This window comes from Phaenicophaeus curvirostris, chromosome 5 (genome assembly GCF_032191515.1).
Source record: "Phaenicophaeus curvirostris isolate KB17595 chromosome 5, BPBGC_Pcur_1.0, whole genome shotgun sequence".
NCBI classification, from domain to species: Eukaryota; Metazoa; Chordata; class Aves; order Cuculiformes; family Cuculidae; genus Phaenicophaeus; species Phaenicophaeus curvirostris.
Window position 1 is genome coordinate 11,023,031 of NC_091396.1, and position 24,595 is coordinate 11,047,625.

The window sequence follows — 24,595 nt, forward strand, 5'->3', positions numbered from 1 at the left end:
CAGCTCAGGTCTCATGAGCCAGGTGCAAACCTCTTATTCCCTCTCACAGGCACAGTCTTACCAACTTCATCACTACAGTATCCAAGGGCTGTAATGAATGGGTCACTAAGCATAACCCTGTTCTGGGGTCATTCCTCCAACTAGTCTTCACAGAGAATTGAGTGACTGCTCTGCTTATGTCCCCATCAAAGGCAGGGAATACACCTGCGCCCCGGCTTCTGGAAGTAAAATGGCAGGAAGATGAGCTGGAAAAGACCGGAGACAATGATGGAATCAGTTTCATGTCCTTCCTTTTCCATGCTATGGCCAGACACAGTCATTCTTTGCTGAAGATGAATTAGCTATATATTCCTCCAAAAGCCTCTATGTTTGAACTTGAAGAGCCACACATAGTAGATAAATAGAACATTCCTGAGTCATGCAAACATTGAAAGCTTACCTCCATAGTTTGTTCAGCTCTGAAGTTTTGGAAGAAAACAAGTACAATCCCTTCGTGCGGTACTGTGTTTTCACTCTGTATTACACCATCGATACACTAAGGTATTGACACTTGAAACCATTTCCAGGAAGGCTGAAACAAGACAAAATCAAACTCGGGGATCTGAATCTACAGTTCTCACTAAATCAAAAGCACGACTGCTGTTGGCAGGTGTATAAGATAATGACTCAGAACTTAAAAATCCATTCTGCTGACTTATATTTGTGAGATACATACATATTTCTATATATGTATAAAATACACAAGACTGTATTTAGAGGTCTTCACACAAGTCCAAGAATATGGCCTGGCCATGGCATTTCCTACTGTTGATTTGCTGGAGTATTTTTGTAGTCCAGTACATAAACTATCAGGATGTGATGCATAAAAACAGGCTTTATGAAAGAGCATGAGACCAAATTGAAATGAACTTCCCAGTGAAGGGAGAAAGGAGTTTTTCTTGTTCCTCAGCACCACTACCCACCAGCTGAGCTTGGCTGGAACAGCTGCACTACAGCCACCTCAGACATTTGGTTAAGCCATGAGGCCACAAAAGGTGTCCTAACTTCCTTGAAAAGCTGTAGCTCTAAGAACACCTCTCTGGCTCTCTGGGCTAACTATGGATGTCAAAGCAATGTTCAGAGATAAGAAGAGAACACAAATACTGCAAGAGGTAATCTTTTTGCTGAGAGAGAAAAGTATTATAGAACAAAAAATCCGCTATGCTTTGGAACACATCTTCCACTCTGCAGTTACTGAAGAAAGAAGGATTTATTCCTTTGCCTAAATGTTCAGTCATTAGAAACACATTGGAAAATGGTCTTTTTTTACGTAGAACCATATGCACCAATGTAGGTAATACCACAGTAACATGGTAGGAATCATCATTTCCTCATGCCCAAGAAGCATCTTTCACTTGCTGTCACAAGTCAATAGACAAAAAACCACCAAACCCCACCAAAAAACACCCCAAGTAAAAAAAGGAACTCAACAACATTATTCTTAAAGCATAGCCAGAGCTTCCACTTAGACAAGAGCAGTTCAGCCTATTCCAGTGGGACCCGATCACATGATTGTTTCTCTTTCCTGAAGAAGTCCCGTCCTCAAAAATAGTATAATAATAATATTCTGTTCGACAACATTTCGGGACTTTTGCAAAGACCTTTTGATGAGAGCTTTAGCTATAAAAAAAATTCCGATTTTTTAAAAAAATGTAGCAGAACATGATGTGTTGCCATGTCCACTAACTGTGAACGTGACTTTTCATCAGCTACAGTGATTGATTTAATAAAGCTGTAACTATAAGGCTTCTGAAAGCACAATGAAACCTCTGGGATTCTGCAAGCCTCCTTGACACTTTGAGAGAGGCATTCTATGTCCAGATTTCTCTCTCAGGACTAAAACCACCACATCAGGCAAAAAGGAATCTGTGATAGCTTCAGAGCAATTCTGTTCCTGAACAGAAGTGCTGCCTCTGGGGAGGTGAGAGTGGGAATCATAGAGAAGGGGCCAGGAGTTATTCCCTTTCTTCAAGAGTGCACAGCAGTGCCGAGCGAGCACCAAGTGGAGTGCCGGGCACAGATGCTAGACATTGCCCACACACTCAACAGAAGAGTCACTTCACTTTCACCTTGCTTCACCAGCACTTTGGAATAGCGTGGGCAGAAAAAGGCAGCCTATGGTAGAAGTGGCTTTAGGGATATTTCTGGGTAGTCCAATTTCTTAGTTGTATTTCCACAGATGTTCATGAAGACTACAATGAACAGTCTTGGTCCTTCCCCAAGTCAATATAATGGATCCCAGGGAGAACGAACTCAATTCCAGATTATTTTTAAAGCTAGTGGGATCTCACAGTTGTGTCATTCCTCACACCTTGGCAGCGCGTGTTAAGGAAACACATGACACTGAGGGTGTCTCTCCCTCTCCCTCTCATGACAAGCCTGAACAGATCAAGAGTCAGTTATTCTGGAGTGGGAGCCAGTAAGAGTGATTCTAGGAGAAGACCTGACTGCTTTTCCATGTAGGGAGTAAGGAAAGGGAGTTGGAACAGCCCAGAAAGCTAATAGTCAATAATGGAGTGACTTTTGTGCCTCTTGTGGGTACAGCAGCTAGCCATTTGTAGTTTGCCTAGCTCAGCAAACTCCAAGCATGCTGGGGGTGAAGGAATCGGGATCCTATAGACTGCATAAGGCTGAGAAATACAGGCATATGTGTAGTCTGCCATCTGTGCTAGTTCCAAGGCAGAAAGATTCCAATGCAGAATTTTACCCTCTACTCAGAATTTCAGAGCTAGTCTGAAGAGGCTGCTTTTTGCTAACACGCCTGCACAAAGCAAAACAACATCCATCACAGTCAGTACCAGAAACACCGTATCACAGGGCTATCCTTGGAAGAGCCAGCACCAGTGGAAACGTGGCATATTTTGCCCTGTTTGGTTTCACACTCACTACAGACCACGTGAATGGCCCCGAGTTTACTGCTGCGGGAGCACAACTGATACCTTTGAAGGTTGCTGCTGAACTCCTTTGTAGCAAGGAAGAGGGTAGCTCCTTTCCTTGATGGATCTCCTGTTGAGGCTGCTGTGCTGTCTTGCGGGCTGTTGGCAGCCCCTGGCTCTCCATTTGTATTAGCCAGATTAACATGGGTGCGTTTGGGAGAGTGGTGAAAGGGTTTTTGCTGAACATTGTGTGAAACTTGTGAGGAGTTAAAGGCATGGTTCAGTGCCTAAACTACAGTACTGCACTTCATTCAGGAGTCACAAGCAGTCCTAACTGAAGAACTAAACCAATCAAACTCTTCTCAAAATATTTCACAGATAATAGCATAACTGGTTGGTTCATTGCTACAACCAGAAGCAGATGTACGTAAGAATAATAATATGACAAACCGATGGTACAAAATAAAGTCACAACAGCAATTAAACACAGAACTCTCTTGGTTATTAATCTTGCTGGTTTAATGTTTTGGTTAGGAGGTAGTTGAACTATTTTATTTTTAATTTGATCTTGTTGTCATGGAATGAATTTGAAAGTTGTGTAGGTGGTATCTATTTAAAACCTTCCAGTCTGAAGCGCATGATTAGCATAGGACAGGTGTTCTACATCGATATGTATTTGTGATCACATTAAAGATTTTCCTTAAATTAAGACACCTTAATATCCACACATTCTCTATCCAGCCACTGGAAAACAGGTCCTGTGGGGTCAGGTAGACCACTCTAGGTTATTTCATAGCAAAACAGTTAATCTGCAGCACAATAATCTGTCATGCTTTAGGAAAAAGCATTTCTACCATGGTGTATTCTGAATTACAGACAGGCCTCAAATTATCTCCACAGATGCCAACTCACCAGCAGCCTGATTCAGATATCCCATCTGTTCAAATGCCTATTGCATTTTTTCAGATCTTTGGGTACATTAAAAAAAAAGTATTCTTTTCTGCCTCTCTTCCTTTTCTCACCCTCCTTCTCCAACACGACCTTCTTTAGGATGTAATGCTCCCAGATAGCTTTGGAGCAGCTTTTACAAAGGGGTCCCATTTTGGATGCTGTTCTGACTCACAACAGAAAGAGTAGTCCTCTCCCCTCTCACAGTAGTGAGCACTCTTAGATTTGTAATGCTAAAGCCCTGAAACAAATCCATCCCTAATGTAACTCTGCTGAAGTTAATGAAATGACTCCCAAGAATTGTTTTGTCACTTGGTTTTAACACCAGAAAAGTGCCTCATCCAGCATAGAAGACGAAACTCAGTACACACTTTGGTGTGTTTGACAGCCTCGTCATCACAGCACTGCATTTGCTTCTGAATAGGCTTATCATCCTTATCTGTGTTATTACTAAACCTGGATACTGCATTTGTTATGCAAAGAAAGAAAATTAGTTTTACTACTTGAGACAGGGACTGCTGAGACAGCTGAGTTTCAGCATATGTTAATAGTATGACTGTCCTCATTTAAAGAGATATTCAAACCTTTAATAAAATTCTCTTTTTTAAAGATTTCCTCTACTAAAGCACACAAAACTACCATGTACCATTGCCATCTAGTGGAAAGGTAAGTAAGAACACAGGTTCCTTCACTTTAATAGCTATCCATGATGATCATTGATGATTATTATACCTAATTTGAAAAACCTCTAGAAGGCATATTGTAAAGTCCACACATCTTTCAATGTCTGCCTCACTCTCAAGGAAATCAATAGCTTCCTGTTTAATTTATCTTTTGTTATGGTAGAAAGAAGTGTTTGATCGCTGTTAGCGATCGTACCGATAAGAGTTTTTTGTCTGAAGCAGAGGAAAAGTAGCTTTTTTTCTTATCTTTGATTAAATACAACATTCACTAACTTAATTGAAATACAGCATGTTAGTGGATTCACGTGGTCAATAAGGATGTATTTCACAGACAACTGCTGGGAAACGGGAGGTGCACCCTCCCGTTTACCAGCAAGTTGTCTGATGCAAATAATCTTATTGACCACGTGAATCCACTAACATGCTGTATTACAATAAGTAGCTGAACTGTTTGTAATAATCAAGATACACAAGAATTGCAGCTACAATTATCATTATTGCTTCAGACAAAAAACTCTGGTAAGGCCATAAGATTTATTTCTTGTAGCCATTTGTTTAATGAGTTTACATCTGCTGTAACATTCGAAGAAGTCAGCAGAGCTCAAGTGTTTGACAGCTGCTCTTAAAAAACCCAAGGAGGATGCACTTTGCCCATTTTCCTCACAGAATTTAGATAAGGATGAGAAATGCTAGAGATCCACTGGAAAGCCTCAAAGGCAATACATGTGATATCTAGTTTTACTAGATTCTTGATCATTTACAGTTCACCCTAAAACTCCCACACATTTGTTTCTTAATGTCCCTCATGCTCCGTTAAACCTCACTGCAGCAATGTTCCCATAGGAATGTGGCCACTTGCCAGACTCTCTCATGAACATTTCATTAATCTTCTTGGCTCTCATACAGGCTACAAAACATTATTTGTTAGCAATTTAACTCTTTTGCTCCCAAATGTGCCAGAAATGTGATCCTTGCTATGCCTTTCATTGAGGAAAACATGAGAATAATTATATAGTAAATGAAATGAGTTTTTTTACATTCAGCAAGATACAGTGCCAAGAAAGGTAAATTGATTATATCTTGTTTCTGGAATTAATTCTCATGCTACCCTAAACACCCAAATAATTCTCAAATGTTAAGATCTAACTAATACTTAGCAAAATACATCTTCAGTTACAGTTTTATTTCAGTATATTACACAATGATCTCTGACTTCTTTAATAATTTAGACCATACCATACAATCTACCAACTTCAGAGGATAACTTAACAGAAAATACTGACTATCTCTGTTTCCTGGAAGTCTGGCCCAACCCATGTCCAGTGATGTTGAGAACAGACTGTCACTAGCTTTGAAATAAATATGAAGAGTCTGTTAGCATGCAAAGCTTTGAAAGCACATGTGACTTGCTAGAGAGGAGGGAAGTAATTTACAGAAACGCAATTTCATCATCTGCAGAGCAGGAAGGACTTAGTTCTAGATATGCCGATACAGACCTTACTTCATAAAATGGGAAGCTTCGGAGTGGCATCAGTGGATAAAGCCGTCCTCAGATGCATATAATGCTAATAGCTTGGAAGCAGACTTTATCACTCAATTTAACCCAGCATTAAAAACCAGTATCACATGGAGAGGTGTGCAGATGCAACCTAATTTCATGAGAGAAGTAGAAACTCTTCATTTTCTAACTTTGCAGTACTACAAGTGATAGCTTTCATGTGTGTCACCTCCAAGAGTTTTTTTTGCAAGTAATCTGTAAGAAGTTCAGTTAATTCCTCAAATCTCATTTTCATGTTGCAACAGTATTGACTGTTTCCAACAATTTGCTTCCATGGCACTGTATGCGAATCAGTGTGCCGCTGCAGCTGAGGGGTGAAATGAAGAGTAAAGAGTGAATAACGACTGCAGCCATCTCTGACAGGATCACAGAATTAAAGGGAGGGGAATTAGCAACAGCACAATGCTTCCTCTTCTGGCTTCTGTAATCGCATAGAATAAACCAAAACATTTAGGATGCATCCAAACTCAGGCACTTTCGAGATTTTCCTAGCGCTTTTCTGGCTTACTATTGTCCCCATTGTAATGTGCAGACACATACAGCCGTACTCTCCAGATTGTGCAGTCACTAAATTGCAGGCTGTGTGAACAGACCCATATTGGACTGGCCATAAGTGATGAGATGACCACAGGCTGTTTGCTGGGTCAGGATTTGGATTTTTTCTTAGCATAATCCTTAGGGGAGAAGAAAAAAGTCTTGCAAATTATTGCAGAAGGTGCTGGATTGTGGTAAAATTGATTGATGCATGCTCTTTCAGTCCTACCTTTTAAGATTATAGTAGGGGAACAAGTGGGAAAGTGTTATGAGCATGTTCATAGAAAACAAGAGGCTGATGGTAGAAATAAAAAGCTCTATCTGTTGTTGCGTGCAGCAAGATAAAGAAACCATTCAAAGCTTCTAGTGTTGTTTGGAGAAAAGTGATGGGAATGACAGAATGCCTAAGACCAGTTAGAAAAAAGAAAAAAATAAGGTTTTGGTGAGGCAACAGTGTGATTAGCTGAATGATTTTGATTGTTTGGATGTGTGTTGATCAACTACCTTAACCAGTGAGAAGGGACACCTAGAAGATAATGGAAGACATAAAGTACGATTAGATGAAGGAGGGTTGGGAGATGTGCATTTTTTGAAGGGTTAAACTAGGCAAGAAATATTTGGTAGAAAGACACAGACAAGATTTCAGGAGTCAGACAAGAAGGAAACAGGCAATGGAGGAGGCAAGGCACCCAGGAAAGTACTCATCATTCTTACATGGTGATGGGAGAGTTGATGCATCTCTTTTAGCACTGGATCAAGAGTACTCATCTGCAGTGTTGCAAGGGTTAAAACCAGTCCACAGACAAGCACATATGTAATTTGCCATTTGGAACCAGCATTCCCAATTTAGCTTTCAATCGGTGGCAAAGTCTACTCATAGCAGTGAGATGCCAAATATTAATTTAGGCAAAGCTACACTGCACTGTACCCTTGGAAGCTGTACGATTAGAAGAAGTCATGGAGTATAACTGACCTAATTTCTTATTTTTATTTCACAACTCAAAGCAACTCAAGGGAACGCTGAGCACAGAGACTTGCTCAACCCACACCATAATTGGCCTAGACTGATTGAACTAGCTGGTTGGCTAAAACTGTATTCTGATTAATTTGTTAGACCTTTTTTCCAAATGGCAAAGCTCTCCTCCCTGTAATTCCTGAGCGCCCCATCCAAGAATTACAGTGTAAAAAGAAAGAGCACGCATGGTGTCAGACAGCCCCTGTTGTTCCCTGCAACAAGTTATAAATAAATATAAGATACTTACAGTGCTCTGTACTAGAGAAAGCTCAGATCAAGGCCAAGTGTCACAGTCCTCCCTGAAAATAATAGCAGCATGCAATATAATCCTACAGACTCTAGCAATATGTAGCCTAAATAGAAACCTACAGGATAGCACTGGATCGTGGGTCTTGGAATTGTATCAGACCCTGGGAATTTTATGTTAATTAAGAAATGCTGATTAATACAGTATGGTAAGTTTTTCATAAGCCAGTAATAAAAGAGAAATTGCATTTAAATAACAGGCGAGTCTTGATTCCCTGGAACAATCTCCTGATTTTTAATAGGAGGAATTCACCTAGTGGAAAATTTTGCCTGACTTAAGACAGCAGAATTCTCTGTTACTCACTGCGGTTAAACTCCCTACCCCAGAAGTTTGCCTGGGTGACTGAGCCATTGGGAAAGAGGTGTCAGAAACAGCAGAGGTTATAAACTTGATAACCAAAATTACTGGGTGAAGTTGTGTCCTGCTAGAAGAGAGAAAAGAGGATTACAAGACTTGTGGGAGTTAAAGTGATAGGGCACATGCAGAAGGCCCAGCAACACAAGATATTTCAGCTTATTTCCTGAAAGCACTCAGAATGCCTAAGTTTCAGGTCTTCTGGGAAAGAGATGACTAAGGCACTGGGGCTGTACTGCCCCAGCAAGATCCATCCTCTATCTCACATCAGGGTATAACTGCTTCTTCCCCCTTCTAGGGAGGAGGAAGAATTACACTTAACTTCCTTAACCACAAAGTGAAGGAGAGCCCTGGATCTTTTCTATTACTAAGCACATATAGTAACAAGGACATGCTGAGGTTTGATGCAGATTTTCATATAAATACATCCCAAAAGGAGGCAGAGACTCAGAGAATCTTGCCCCTTAGTATCTCATCTTCACATCATGCTCTGCCCATTGGTGGATACAATACTTTTGTAAATTATACAAAACAGCTCTTTTCAATGGGGGGACATTACTTTAGGCATAAACCAGGAATTCAGGCAGTTTTGGTAATCCAACCTCAAACAATGGGGGCATCGAAAACCTACGGTAGCTTACTAAAAATGAAAAGCAAGGTCTGGTTATCAGCAACGGAGTTTCAGAAATTAACACTCAAAACTTTCAATTGAGGGATAAATGTGTAACTGTTCAAAGTATCAGTATATAAATCCATGCCCTAAATTTACTTACTACCAACTTGGTAACTTTCCACAGTGATTGGAAAGTGTATATTGTAGCAAAGTCATTGCCAGTATGTTTCTTGCATGGAAGAACAATGTCCCTCCAGAACAGAAAAATCACTGAACCTGGACATGGAGCTCTAGCTAAATGAAGCAGTCTGCTACATGCCTCATGCCTCTATTTTCTTTACTTTGATGGAAGTCCTAATGCCACCACTTAGGCAATGAGAAGGTGAGGGAGAGCTTTATCAGGACTAACGGGCAGCAGGCAGAGTTGAAGGCAGGTCTTGATTAAGCGCTCTAAGCAATTGGAATTAAACTATGGGACTGTGGAGTCTGGGAAGTAGTGGGTCCACACCCAAGTTTTCATTTCAGAGCCACTCAAACTAAGCCCCTTTTAAAACCTGACCTTTCTCCTCCAGCTCTCCTCTTCCATACTACAAGCAAACTTACAGAACCTGCCAAAGTAGAAAACTAACTTATTAGTCACAGGACAGTTGGTGGCACATAGAGCATACTCCTGATTAATTTATCAGTCTAGGTTATTTTACAGCCAGCTGGCCCACCCTCATTGTGTTACATGAGCATGTTGCAAACTATAAAGCGTTCACACAAAGATACATTTCTCTCTTCCCCTCACCCTCCACTTTTATTCTGAGCTTGTTTCTTTAGAGAAAGAACCTAGGAAGGCTCCATTAAGTATCTGTATGCCTGCTTCTCATTTGCATTACGAGTCCCTAAGGTGCCATGAAGAAATTTTAATGTTAATTAAGATTTGGGTCCTTATTTTTGTGAGGGCCAGAACGGGGTGGTTTTGTTTTCTTGTTTTTGTTTTAATTCTTTTAAAACTTGTGTAAATATAATTAGTATTGCTTCCATTTTGATGGCCTACACACTGTAAAAGCTCAGATTACTTTATCTGCAATTTATATTTAAGGAGTTTATTTGATTTTAATATTGCTCTATTAAGAGGAGGCACTGTGACCCAGTCAGAAATACTGATAGGGATCCTGACCAGCTCAATCTTTAACCTTGAAAGAAAGGAAGGAAGGAGAGAACGAAGGAGAGAACAAAGGAGATAACAAAGGAGATAAAAAGAAAATAAAAAATTGCCAGATACCAAAATCACAAAAATCACAAAGGGAGTGCCATCTACGACTCAACCGAAAAAGTAACCACCACAAACTTGTTTTCCACTCATCTGAATCAAGACTGGAACTAATTTCTCAGTGTGCTAGAATTGTGCATTTCTTTTTCTGTTCTCTTATAGTTTGCAAGGCAAATAAACAAGATTAATCACAATATTTTAACAGTCTATCAAATAAAGAAGTTCTGTAGCTTACTTTTTCAGCTAGTCTATTCGTGGGAATCTTGTTTTCGTAGCATTATCTCATACAAACACACATGTAAGTTTAGCACAAACCATAAAAATATGTTGTAGACTTCAGCTAATCTAGTATCTTTCATTTGTAAGGAGGATTTGGGTCGAAGCCAAGTTAATTTAAACCAGAATAGAAATGTGCTCTATTCATATGAGTCATATACCTCTGACTCACAATAGAGTCTGTGCAGCTAATGGGTTAATTTGTCCCGATAACACAGAAAAAATGAAGCTAGAGGTTACAACACTGTTTGAACTGAGTGCTGGTTTCAGACAGTAAATGTAGAAGGTTTTATGCAATTAAGAATACAGATCTGCTCTAATGATGTCCCTTCTGTCTATTCAAGTGCCACGACAAACAGTTCAGAAATATCTGGAGGTACAGAAGGCTTAGAAATCCAGGACTGACATCTTCAATACTCTATTATTGTAACAATATGCACATGAAAGTGTTTAAGCTACTGCCCCATACAGGAAAGTCTAAATTACATGCATGCAACTTGTTACAACAGCAATTTCCTCCTAGGCGATGGCCCTGCAGCACTTCAATGTGAAAAATTCCTCTCCAGGCAGCCTAACAACCCCCACACTTACTTGTCTCATTGGCTTGATGCTGAGCACCTACATTTTTACCACAAGAAGTGCATTAGTCTTCTAAGCTAACAGCCTTTGTTACTCCTCTGGTCCATTTTCCTCTGGGGACCAACATGTCACACAAGCCTCACTGGTAACTTCCTAGCTCCTTGTTTTACACCACAATTAAAGGTACAGATAGGGTATGGAAAGGGGAAACTGGTTCCTAATCCATATCTATCATGATCTTCTATGTAAAGTTAGAGAACTTCACTTACAGCTTCCCTCCTCCCACATCCCTGCAAGACGCCTTTCAAGACAAGGACTGTACCACAGCACTCATGGAACTGCTGGTGCAACAAACCCCGTAGGCATGGATATAAACCAAATGGCAATAATAAGCACACATGACATATCTGCCTAAAACTCAGTGCCAAGGTTGAACGCAGACAAAAGCATTCTGCTATTCTGCAGTTGATTTAGTTATCTGATTTCCAGGGGCCTCACAAGAGAAGACAAAAATTATCTCTGTTTTTCAACATTCATGCAGGTGAAACTCTTAACGAATACAAGAGTGAACAAGAAGCATATATCTTTTATGAACTAATTTACAAAGTGGCTATTAGGGATCCTTTGAGAAAAGCAGCCCTTAAAAGTAATGGTTTTGTGGGAGTGATTATATAGGATTGTGCTAGGATGTGAAGACAACACAATTCAGGCATCATTATAAATGTGACTGAGGCTTCCCACACTGATACTAATATTTATCCATTTCTAGGTAAAACAGACTTAAAGAAACCACAAGGACTTTTCTCACAGATTTCAAGTTAAGTCAGCATTTTGCTGAATTAAGGCTACAGTTCTTGGCATCTTGCAAGATTCAGACTGTGCACAGCAATATTGTGAACCTTCCTTACCTAAATATTACCCCTCGCCCCTGCCCTCCCCGCCCCCCCCAGAAAGGAAAATTACATTAAATATTAGAAAACGAAAGTTCTGTTCACAGCAACTTCCCCCCACCCCCCTGCATGTAATTTAATAGACCTCATCTGTTCATCTAATATAACAGTTATAAATTTGGCATGTGATCCAATGGACTAATCATTCCGAGACATGACTACAGTCAGCACTGTTCATTTCTCCCAGCACCAAAAGCCCTGAGCAGTGGATGGAGCTGATTATTCAGAGTGGAAGATTTTTGAGTCTCAACATGCTAGTTTAGTATGAATTTTCACCTAACTGGAACAGTGCAAACATTCTGGAGAGGGAGGAATAGTTAAATCATGTTTTCAGGCTTATTCTTGATAAAATTAAACTGAGCCAAGCAGGAAACAATCTGTGCAGTCTGCCACAACATGAAGATGCTCTTCCGGTTTTCCCTTCCCAGCCCATGTGAGAGGGATGGCCCTAGGCAGACATTCTGCTCTTCATACAGAATATAAGCACAAAGATTGCCATCGTGGAAAATCTGTTCAAGCACCACCTTCCCCTGAAGCCATCTAAATTTCACCCTTAATTTTAAATTGAAAAATCCCTAGCATTTTATGCCTGCACATGTTCGAAGCTGACCCATTTTCAACAGGACTGAGTGGTTTTAGTTTTAATCTGGCTGGCATCCAAAAAATGAGACGTAGCACTCAATCCAGTCCTTTTGCCTGAAGAAGGCCCAAGGAACCTCAACTGCCTTTACAGACAAAATGCAGCTGTCTGCCATTTCCCTAAAACACAGCTTGCAGATGCTGCGGTACTCACCCTCCCATGTGAGCTCCCTCAATGGCTAGAGAACACGTAAGATGAATGGATGAAACTATTGTGTTACTTGCTTTGCCTGGGGAAATCAAACCTGACTCGGGCTGCAGGCTGTGAGGGGTATCAGCACCTTCTCTTGGGGCTGTTTTGACAGCGGAGTCCTGGAAGAGAGGTGCGAAGGTGAGGGAAGCTTAGCAGAAATTTTGCACTGAAACAGAGGTGATGTTAGTCCTGCTTCCTCTTCAAAATGTGTTTTGCTGTTTTAGCATCCCTTGATTGCCTAAAATGCAGAAGCAGACCTTACAGGAGGCCCAGAAGACAACTTCTTCTCCCAGATCTTTTTGCACATTTTCACCAACCTAACCACCAGTTGTGCTTCCTCTTACACTGTTTCTATCAGTTAATGTGGAATTTCTTTATACATAAAGCTCAACTTCAGCTTATGAGTTGACAGTGCCCCTCTAAAAACACTAAAAAAAGCATGTCACCCTAAATTCACATTGCAGGTTACAGCACTCTTCTAAGGAGGAGAAACAACTCCAACAGGTGCAGGAGGGCATTAAATCCAGATCTTTTATTTTTGCTTATATTTTTGACTGGTTCCAAGTCCTGCATTGAAGCTCCTGCATTAGAGGGTCACAACAAAAACAAGTTTATAAAAAAATAGACCTGAAAATCTTTCTAAATGAAGGTATTTTCTGAAAGGGACAGTTCAATTTTGATCATTTCACAAACATCTCTTTACATTTCAAATTAACAAAAATACTCCGCAGAAAACTGCATTATACCCAGCAGTAATGTCACCACTGAAGCGTTCAACACAGTAATATCAAAACAAAGGGATACTTTGTTATTTTGAGTCAAATATGGCATTTTCCTGACCTGCTGCTGTTAATCATTTACATGGCTGTTTTTGTCAGCCCACTTTCAGCTGTCACCAGCCCCCACAGAAAATAACAAATATCAAGTACACCCACAAAGAGGTAGCTGAGAATGGAGAGGTCTGGAAGCTGCAAGAACATAAACCACGCAGTCTTCCTAGTTTTTTGTTATACATCTCATACTTTGCTGCAACAACAACATACAGTGTTGATTTTCAGGTGCAATTTTTATTGTGGATCATAACAAAGGTTTCAGAAAAAGCACAGGAAAAAAATCAACAAAGTGTCTCATACTGACAGAGTACATAAAATACATTCTGTGAAAGTTACTAGCTCTGCTGTTGAAGGCAATGCAGCTTAATTTAAACTAACCATTCTTTTAAGATGTACATGTTAAGAAGCAGATTTTGCAAATATTATTTTTTCTCAATTAGTTTGATATTAAATCAAGAACCAAATATTTCAATGACACCAACATTGTTGCACAGTGTGTAAGATTAGACAAAAATGAAAAAGAAATAGTCACACAGAAAATATTGTCAAAATACATCAAATTAACCCCAGTAAATGATAAACTTATTCAAAACCTCTTTGGAAAATCTGTGGATGCTGAGGTGTGCACAATTTTGGAATTTTGGTGCTGCTATCTCCATTTTTCATGTCACACATCAAACCAAAATATCTTACTTTAAACTAATTACAACACTCTACAAAGGATTTCTTCAGTATGTAATTGTACTTTAACTGTAAAGAGAAAATCTGCACTAATTCTTACAGCAGAATGACAAAAGCCTCTTAGGTCACAGTGCAGAAAATTTTGAAAGAGGTCTTCAAGGCACTGCTCTCTTTGGGTGCTTGGCACACGCATAAGACATTCATGAAGGCTGTTTTAATAGGAAGACAAGAATAATAAAAACTAAACTTAAAGCTAGTATCCAGTATATTAAATCTTGTATCTTTCTCTAACAAAATAGATCCCATTCTTTTTAAAAGCCACTCCACTTTACAACACTGTGGCTTGCAGGAAGGTGTTCGCTAAATTAATCTGAAACATGAATTTAAAAACGTACTTTAAGAAAATAAGTAAGAACAAAAGTCAACCAAGTAGCATTCAGTCTGCCTGAATGTAAACCATTCCCAAGTACTATAACCTTCAGCAGAACAGAAAGGACAAAATGCTCTCTGGATTTAATGCCACTGGTTTACTAGGAGATATGCCAATCAGCAACTTGGTCCACAGACAACCAAAGCAGACTAGGACCTTGTCCAGCACTTGCTGGTCCACTTGAATTCCTGAATTGTGTAGCTGCAAGGGCTGCCGCCCCCCTGCCCCTTTAACAGGAAGATACCCACTGACTAAGAAACGTAAAGAACGAGATAGTCTACAGTCAGCTCATTAAATAAGAAGGTTGGTGAGTATGTACTCGATCAGAAATATACAGCAATCCAATTCTGGACTTCATGTGTGTGTCTCAGGTAAAATTACGCAAAGATTCCTTCAATACCTTTTTTCTAGGGCCTGGTCTTTATGGAAACTAAATGCCAGTCAGCTGGGAAGAAATCTGAAAGGAGTTGACCTCAAGATACTAGAATTTTAGACAGCTATTTTGATAACATCTTTTTTACATAGTATTAAGAATCTGTAGCTCCTCTTTGAAAAAGATAACAGTTTGCTGTGGCTGGCAGAGCATACCAGGATCCACCAGCAGGGAAAAAATATCGATCTCCAACCACAAAACAAATCTGTATGCCATATTGCTGGGTGCAACAGATGGATCAGAAGTCAGAGAAGGAAAGAAAACTGCTCTTTTGGCAGTTTCACAATGCCCAGCAGCAGAAAACAGGTGAGCACATTGGTCTGGTGGAGCACATCAAAATACCACCATGAGATCTTAAGGCAGTGGCCTGATTTCCTACTACCTGGCTTTAGAAACCCAGCTGAGATAGCAACCTCAAGATCAGAGGCTCCTTCTGGGTCCAGCAGAGAAACTGGCCTCTCTGGGTGACCATTCATATCTTACATGGGCAAAAGCCATTGATTTGGATCTTTTTAATGATTTAAGAAATTATAAATAAAACCAGGATTGACTTAAAATTTAAACAACTTCTACCTTAATAAAAACAGCAAGGAAAATTCTGCATTCAGCTGTACCTCAGTATACATCACTGTGTATCAAGAATAAAAGCATCATAGGCGTTAGCAGAATTTGGCCTAGCTAACTTAATATTTCCTCTTCCCTGAAGGAAGATTTTGGCCTACGCTGATGAAAAGCAAACTGTCTACAGTAGTATTCTATAGTTCTATAATCTTCTGTATCGTAGCAATAAATATTAGATATAATCTGTATATTAGATTTCATAGTTATCTGATAGCTATTTAAATCTACACTGTCAAAAATATAAGCAGTGACACATTCCTACATGTCAGCATATACTATTTGTGTGAACGTGTTAAAACTATCACATGGGTTTATATTTACATAGGACACTGTTGTTTATATAGCAGATTTTAATTTACATAAACTCTTACTATAAGATAGATAATTGTGTAAAGGATGGATATTGTTTAAATGTTTCTATGGTTCTGCATAACAGTGTTTCAGCATTAGGATTTCCTCATTCTGTCTCAGTTTTATGGTTTTTAAGGATGGAAAATGATGTCTGACAGAATTAAAAATCTGCAACAATGTTATAACTAATATAGCACAGGAATACTTATTTTCAAGTCCAGGCAAAAATCAATTTCACTGTTCCCAGCCTTTCTCCTTTACATATATAAATCTCCTCTTTAAAGAAAGTGCACTCCTGAAAATAAGTGTAATCAAAATGTTTTGGCCTTGCTGAGATGTAAAAGAGTATTTCAGCTAAGTATGATCTGCAGAAAAAAACATCATGAATTTTTTAATTAACTACAATTACTACAGTCTAGGTGTGCAAATGAAAACCGTACATGTGAAACACTAAAATAAGCTGAAATTGCAGCTGGTACATACACAAAAGGTTCTGTCTCAATTTGCTGAAAAAATGGTTTGTTAATTCCTGTAATTTAGCTACTCGGATATTAAAGATATAATGAAAACATGTTCATTTTCACTGAGGTCAAAATATCCAGTTATTTACCTATGTAAAAGGCAAATAACTTATTGTCTGCACTTCTAATTTCAGAAACTCAGTTAAAAATATAGAGGTAACAAGGTATTTTAATAAAGATATTTAGACTTGTTATAAAAATCAGATAGCCATTTCTGAGTTCAGAGAACATCCAGGTATTTTCCTTTGAATTAAATATTGACTTTCCTTTGCAAAAGTTGATATTTAGTTCTCAGAAAAATAATTTCTGTGGCCCCTCAGCAGAAATCAGTATCATCTTGTCATTAAACATCAGTTAGTGTTCATCAAAGACAGAACATAATTGCTTGTCTTCCTTTGATGCTTAAGTTGCACTTAAGCATAGAAAAATATGAAAAATATGTAATGCTTTATATACTAAAGAACACATGGCTTTTATTGACCATTCTTGCCAGCACTGCATTTCTTCAGATTAATAGACTCACGAGCTGGCAGATTGCTTTCCCTTTCACCTATACCAGTTCTGCCATAATTGGGTGACTACTAACAAGTCTCCTTCCTGCACTGAGCAGTCCAAGGATTTCTAAACAGTCATCCAGTAATTTCCTTCCTGTGTAACCCAGGACCCCAGTAATCTGTGGTTGTACTGGAACTCTTCTTTTAGAAAGGCATCTAATACTAACGTCAAGACTTCTAGCAAATTATTGATTTACTCTTCAGCCAGCGTAGTATTTGGTGATTCCAGCAATCTCTACCAGCTTCTTTATGGAAACACAATTGATGCTTGATATCAAGTCTAAGGGAAGACTCAATTCCCATTTCTCTTTTGTGCCTCTGTTAAGGCTAAAACCAAACAGATAGCAGCTTGCAATTGGTCATGATTAGAAAAAACATACTATTTATAGCCATGTAAAATGACTAAAGAACTTTACACTGTAATGGAGCCATTGCAGATGGGAGTAGTTTTGGACTAAAAGCCATGCTTTTGTATCTGAAAGGCTACAGGAATGTTTCTGGAAAATAAATCTTATTTTTTGTGTTGGACATTATGCAGCAAAATATAGTCATCATAAAATCAACCAAAGGGACAGATTCTCAATCCTATTTAGCAATAATTCTATACTTACAACCTGGCAATCTGATATTTAAACTGCTAAAAGAAAAACAAGCCATTCTTTTACTTTCTAATACTACATAACTATACAGATATGAAAGGGAAACTGTATTATACAGGTGTGTTTCCCCGAAATGTGAACTTCTTTTCAAAAAAGATCTCTTTCTTGAACAAAACCAAGTGACAAGCTGCAAAATGTGCATATGTGGAATGCTCAATAACACACATTAAAAGCAGAGTATCCCATTTTATAATAAGTCTGGAGGAATGAGTAGCCACTTTGTACCCATTAAAATTAAAGCCTAGCAGCACTGGAAATATAAATTAATCAGGTTAAGTGCTTGAGAAAGTATCTTCTTTTTACCTGTGAACAAGAGTATTTAACTGTTTCTTCCCATGCACATTTCTCATAATGAGAACACAACCATTTTATTGCAAATGGAAAATCCCTATATTAGAAAATATACATGTAAAAAATATTAAAATAGTCAGTGCTGAATCTTCCTATGATTGGTTTCAAAGGTTGACTTGGATTAGCTACTAAATCTTTTTTTCGTTCTTGCTTCATCTACTATAAAAGAGTATGAAGAGAGTTGTTACTATTGAGACATGAATTCTCCCAGAAAATACCCAAATGCCTTCCTCCAAAAGTTTTTCTTCATAATTTATATTAGTTTTGAATCTACTATGAAAATAGTAGTGCAAGTATAATGAATAAAAAATTCTTCAGACAAATGGTTTGGTTTCTTTTCAGATAAAGATGCAGAGGAATACCAATGAAAAATAGGCTATTTATGATGCTTTCTTTGTTAACACTCCTTTATGTTCCAAATAAATTCTTCACTCCACGTTCCTGTATTTGGTAAACAAATTGTACAGTACTCTCAATGTAGACTTCAAGTCACAATTTACAATATCTAAAAAAAAAGACAAGGGAAAAATCATTAGTAACTTCATCAGCTCAAAACTTTTCAAAACATCAGCTCAAAATTTTCAGAAAAAAAGTGCCTATTCTCTACTCCTTTTCCTTGCTCAGATCCATGTCCATGAATATTTCAATCAGTAAGACAGCAAGAAAGAGTAGAAATATAAATAAAGCACAGTTTTTTAAACTGGCAACTCAAAAATTGTTATTTCAATCACTTTCAGTTAGGGATACAAACAGCCAATGTGCTCACATAGAAGTGCAACCAAGGTTTAGATGCCCATGAGACAAATTGTGCCTAGGATTATATATATTTATATGACAGAATCTTCAGCTGGTTGTGTCCAGGAAGTAATGATTTTGAAAAAATCATCAGGCAGGAACTAACGGAACTCTTCTCTTGGGTAAGAATTGCAAGATTTGGTCCATTCTGGGCTGCAACATCCTTAATTAGGTGTAATGTCGGCAAGACATCTAGAAGCAAGTTTAAATTTTGTAAAGGTTCTAAAGAAGCCAGATATACAAGTGCCCCTTGAAGACACTTCAGAAGATGCTTTGGATGAACTGATGCACATGGCTGAAGCAGTCCTTAGAAACTCAACGTGTAAAGTAAAGGATTTACATGAAACAAAAACCTAATGAATATCCGCTGTTTATAAGAGAAGTTGTTGAGAAAATCGGTATTATTTCACAAGAAACCTATAAAACAAACTGACAAGTACTACAGCAGCAGTCTATGCTAATGCTTCAAGGAATATTCAATCTCAAATAGAGACTTGATATCGCACTCAGAAAGAATAGCATAGAATAAAGAACAAGAATTAGAACTCTCCTGTCTTTTGCTGCTGGCTGTATGTGGAACTCAATTTCCTAACTTAGGTTCTTGGAATTGGCCATGAAGCTGTAAAGCAGACAGTTTGCATACTCCCACTAACTTTAAAGCCTCCAACAAAGCCTAGTAAATTGTATATGTAATCATCAGATAGTTGTGCCATGGTATTTATCTACAATGATGTTTCTCACAGATTGTGAAGGGGTGGTACTTTGAAGAATGAGTCCAATCAAACATCTGCACGATGTCCCAAAGCACACAAACTTTGAAGGGCTAAAGATATTACCTCCATGGCAAACTGATATCCACAGACAAGGGGTGACAACACTCAAACCCAGATTTTAAGCTGAGCCTATACATGGCCATGGAACCACGGTCATGTGGTTTTCTGACTCTTGATAAGTCAGATAAAAAAATGCTTGGTTTAAAATCAAAATACCAAAAGCTACAAGGAAGGACACATCATGTTATACTCTGTAATACTGTTTGCATGTAACTGGGGAAGTGTTCACTTTCAGGCCAGCAGCAAGCTGCAGAACGCCTTCATTCCCTAATACAGAACTTCAAATGAATAAAGAGGTAATTTCAACACATCCTTGCAAAGTTACTAGAAGACTCTACCGCCAGAACAGAATTCCACAAAAAAGTCTAAACTAAAAAGAAGCTTGCTCTCTGAGAAAAATGAGTTATTTCCATTGCTACATGTGTTTGACCAACATGTATAACATTTTACTGGTTGCAGTTTTCAAAAAAAGAACCTTGAGTTTGGCTTCGATGTACACATTTCAAGAAGTAATCTGAAAAAGTTCAAACTGAAACTGATTTCGTTATAGACTCAGTAGATTAATGCTCTGGCCATTTTTGAAGTAAAAGGTCACACAAAGCTTTTTAATACCTTTTCAGTTATATTGCAAAGAACCCAAATAAACTGTTGACCCCATAAAAATAACTGGGTTTCATACTTATGTATTTGACCACATTCTTTTTTCCACTAAATATGTTTTTCATATTCTAAAGCACTTTTCAGCATATTCTTTCCTGACGAACCTCAAAGAAACAGTGTAGGAATTTAAAGAGTATTTAGTATACACATTTAGGGTAAGATCATTTTCAATACTCTGTTGCTTACTGGAAATTTTAAGCATGGGCATTGTGCCCACTGTAACAACACATAAACCAGATGTGTTTTTCCATTCACATTGGGCAGGAAGTTTCATATTAAGCATTTCAATAATTGCACAAGAAATGTCTTATATATGCTGAAATATCCTTATGGCTTGATTTATACTGGAAAAATTAGCTGTCCCCTAGAGCAATAAATACCAGAAAAATTAAATGCTATAAGAATTTTAAACCTCCATGGGGAGTAAGGGATCACAGATACTCTCTGTTTTAGTTGGATCTCTACATTTCACTGTTTCCCTCTTCTTTCTTTGACTATTTCAAACATTAAAGTATGTGATACAGTCACCACTCGTTTAGTTAAACATAACTGTGGAAAAAGGGTTCAAGCAATCAAAAAAAGTGAAAAAAAAGTAGGCTGGGTAGGTCCAGATTAAATGCATAGGCAGCATAGGCTCAATCCTGAGACATATTTTGTGTGTGTGTGCATACATCTGCTGCTGTTATGACTTGGAAGTTGGGAGGAATGGAAAATAAGCAGAACGGAGCAGAACATGATTTGGTGATGTGCGCCTGAAATTCCAGAGAGCCCTTATTATTAGAAATAAAATTGAGCATTAACTTGTATGAACTCCTCAGGGAATGACAATCCCATATTATGGCAGGAAAATACCACGTGCACCATAAAATGTGAATCTGCAATGGGTCTTGAAAACACATTGATTATTACAGTACGTAACCAGCAGAAGCCCAGCTACCATCCCTATTGGGAAGAGCGGAGCAGATGCTGCATGTCCAGCTCCTGCATGGTAAGAAGCGGTAACTTCTCATGGTAGGAACCAAATTTACCCTATAAAATGGTGAATCAAGGGCCCTATAACCAGCCCGAAAAGTTGGATTTAAGTCCTGCATTTATATGAGCAAAACCAAATGTGCCCTGGTCCCGCTAAAGCCATCAGCAAAACCTCCATTTTCCCTGAAAACACATTTTACTTTCAGTCTCCAGCTCTAAATCTAATTTAAATATGCACGATTAGGTTCTGCATTCAAAGGCAGTCAGGTGAACATCTGAAATTCTTCTTCCATGACACCTACCTCTTTTGTGAAAATCTTGTAAGATATACTGCAATACTTGAGGTTTAGCATAAAGACTTGTGATGGGGGAAAATGGAGCAATTGGAGCAATACATATCGCCAGTGACGCCATTCACAATTGTTTTCTTTTTCTTTCAGTCAGTATTCCTCACTGCATATGAGTAATTACTCTCCACAGTAAGTATTACTGCATATGTTTGATCGTGCAAATCTTACCATGGCCATTGAAGAAAAGAGAAGCTTTGCAACATTTGAAAAAGCACATCTATTAGGCATTTAAAACAGAGTTAACTGAGCACCTCAAAACATATCTTGCCTTTTGCTCTTGGATTAACTTTCAGCCTTCACTTAGCTACATCATAATCCTGTGTGATAAGATCTGGATCCAACACAAATTTTTAAGGACATACAAAAAAAGGAGAATAGATACCTTCTGGTCTTGGCTTTGGTTTTTCCAATCCACCATCTTGCATTAGCTCAAATGCAAACGATACATTGAGAACCTAGTAATATAATAAACACATGAAACCTTTCAAATGCTAAATTCTTGGATTTTGGACACAAAAAATCAGTTTTGTCACGAATTCATGTGTATAATTCTTTATTCATTTAATGAACAGTAAGTCTGGTTCAATGAGAGTATCACACAATGGCTGCCAAAATAATGTAATACTTGCTAACTACCCCATCATTAATATAATTTTCCTTTTTATTCTGGACAAGTATTAATACTGAGATCTTAACAATGGTTGGAATGGTTACCAGTACAGTCCTGTCTTGATCTCAGCTATTTACATCAAATTTATGCAGAAAAGTTCGTATCATCTTTGTAATACTAGGCATGTTGGTATTTTTGTGTTTAATAGAAAAATGAGATCTCATTACCTTTTGTTCAAAACTATCAGGAGTTAAGAAAAAGCTGTGTAGAGGAACAAAATAGCCTTCTAGGAGACCCATTAGCAGTACTAAGTACACACCATCTGCAAACTGTAAAAAAGACATTTCTCAGAACAGTTTCCGAAGAATAACTCTTTGCTTTGCTTAATGAACAAGATATATATTTTCTAATGCAGAACTGTCAACAAACTACTAATACAAATACTTTAAAACTGCAACTAAAAGATCTCTTCTCACTTCTTTGTTTCCTTTTAGTTAGTCAGTACCTTCTATTACATCTTCTCCAAAACTGACTTAATGCTAAAACATACACCTGGAATAAAGTTCCTGGAAAGAGAAGTGGCCAGTGGCTTTGATCTATTCTTTTGCCTTCTATTCTATTAGTTGTGGAGAATCAGAACAGTCATCTTTCAAGCTCTCAAATGGCACGCATTTCCAGAGTTGAAAAAAGCAGAGTGATGGTGCAGTCCCATGATTACATTGAAATACAGTATACTGGAGGAAATAAAGGAACAACGAATCACCTTCATCCATGTTTTGCAAGTCTGAATCAATCTAATCTTAAGTGTATATAATTACAGATCGAATATACCTACTTGCTATGACGTAGATGTTAATTTCTATCTAAAAAGATAGAAACATCCATAAGATTTTGTTAAAGGCCTGCCCCTGTGGCATCAGGTCTATCAGTACACGGAGATAATCTCACAGTCAAACCAAATTATCTGAAGAAACCTATCACCTTCCTGGGGTAGGTAATATTCTTTCAACTGATAAAAATACAGTCTCTCATTTTAGGGAATACTGTTTCAGATGAATGCTTATGGAGTTTCTAGGTACACTTAAAAACACTTTTTTTCCAAAATTTGTAATAAAGCAGGCATAGGAAACACCTTTCTGAAAGCCCTTACACATTAATTCCATCCAAATCTTAATCTTATTTTTGAAAAATCTTTATCAGATTGATAGCTTTTTAAATAAGTTAGAGATTCTTAATAACATGAATCAAAACATGTGGATGTAGTCTTCTTGGGCTCCAGTAAAGTCTTTGGCACAGTTTCTCACTGAAACTAAGCATTCTGCTTAGGAAACTGGCTGCCACTGGCTTGGACAGGTGCACACTCTCTTAGGTGGATGGCCAGGCCCAAAGAGTGGTGGTAAATGGAGTTAAATCCAGCTGGATGCCGGTTGCAAGTGATGTTCCCCAGGGCTCAGTGCTCGGTCCAGCCCTGTTCAATATCTTTTATCAATGACCTGGATGAAGGCATTGAGTGCACCATTAGCAAGTTTGCAGACGACACTAAGCTGGGTGGAAGTGTTGATCTGCTCGAGGGTAGGGAGGCTCTGCAAAGGGATCTGAACAGGCTGGACCGCTGGGCTGAGTCCCATGGCATGAGGTTTAACAAGGCCAAGTGCCGGGTCCTGCACTTGGGGCACAACAACCCTGTGCAGTGCTACAGACTAGGAGAAGTCTGTCTAGAAAGCTGCCTGGAGGAGAGGGACCTGGGGGTTTTGGTTGACAGCGGCTGAACATGGGCCAGCAGTGTGCCCAGGTGGCCAAGAAGGCCAGTGGCATCTTGGCTTGTATCGGAAACGGCGTGACCAGCAGGTCCAGGGAGGTTATTCTCCCTCTGTACTTGGCTCTGGTGAGACCGCTCCTCGAATCCTGTGTTCATTCTGGGCCCCTCACCACAAGAAGGATGTTGAGGCTCTGGAGCGAGTCCAGAGAAGAGCAACAAAGCTGGTGAAGGGGCTGGAAAACAGGTCTTATGAGGAAAACCTGAGCGAGCCGGGGTTGTTCAGCCTGGAGAAGAGGAGGCTGAGGGGAGACCTCATTGCTTTCTGTAACTACCTGCCAGGAGATTGTAGAGAGGAGGGTG

At 38.7% G+C, this 24,595-nt stretch overlaps 1 protein-coding gene across 2 annotated transcripts in view; it reads right to left on the reverse strand.

Annotated features, from left to right (window-relative positions):
• Positions 1–13,869: 13,869 nt before the first annotated feature.
• The window catches only part of PARVA (parvin alpha), a 68,729-nt gene continuing 58,003 nt past the window's right edge, over positions 13,870–24,595 (reverse strand). For both annotated transcript variants that reach the window (XM_069857552.1, XM_069857553.1), the window contains exons 11-13: positions 22,704–22,805; positions 22,249–22,321; positions 13,870–18,761 (exon numbers count right to left, since the gene is read on the reverse strand). In XM_069857552.1, coding sequence (XP_069713653.1) covers positions 18,685–18,761; positions 22,249–22,321; positions 22,704–22,805 — 252 coding nt within the window. In that variant the 3' untranslated portion in view covers positions 13,870–18,684. The remainder of the gene's footprint in view (positions 18,762–22,248; positions 22,322–22,703; positions 22,806–24,595) is intronic.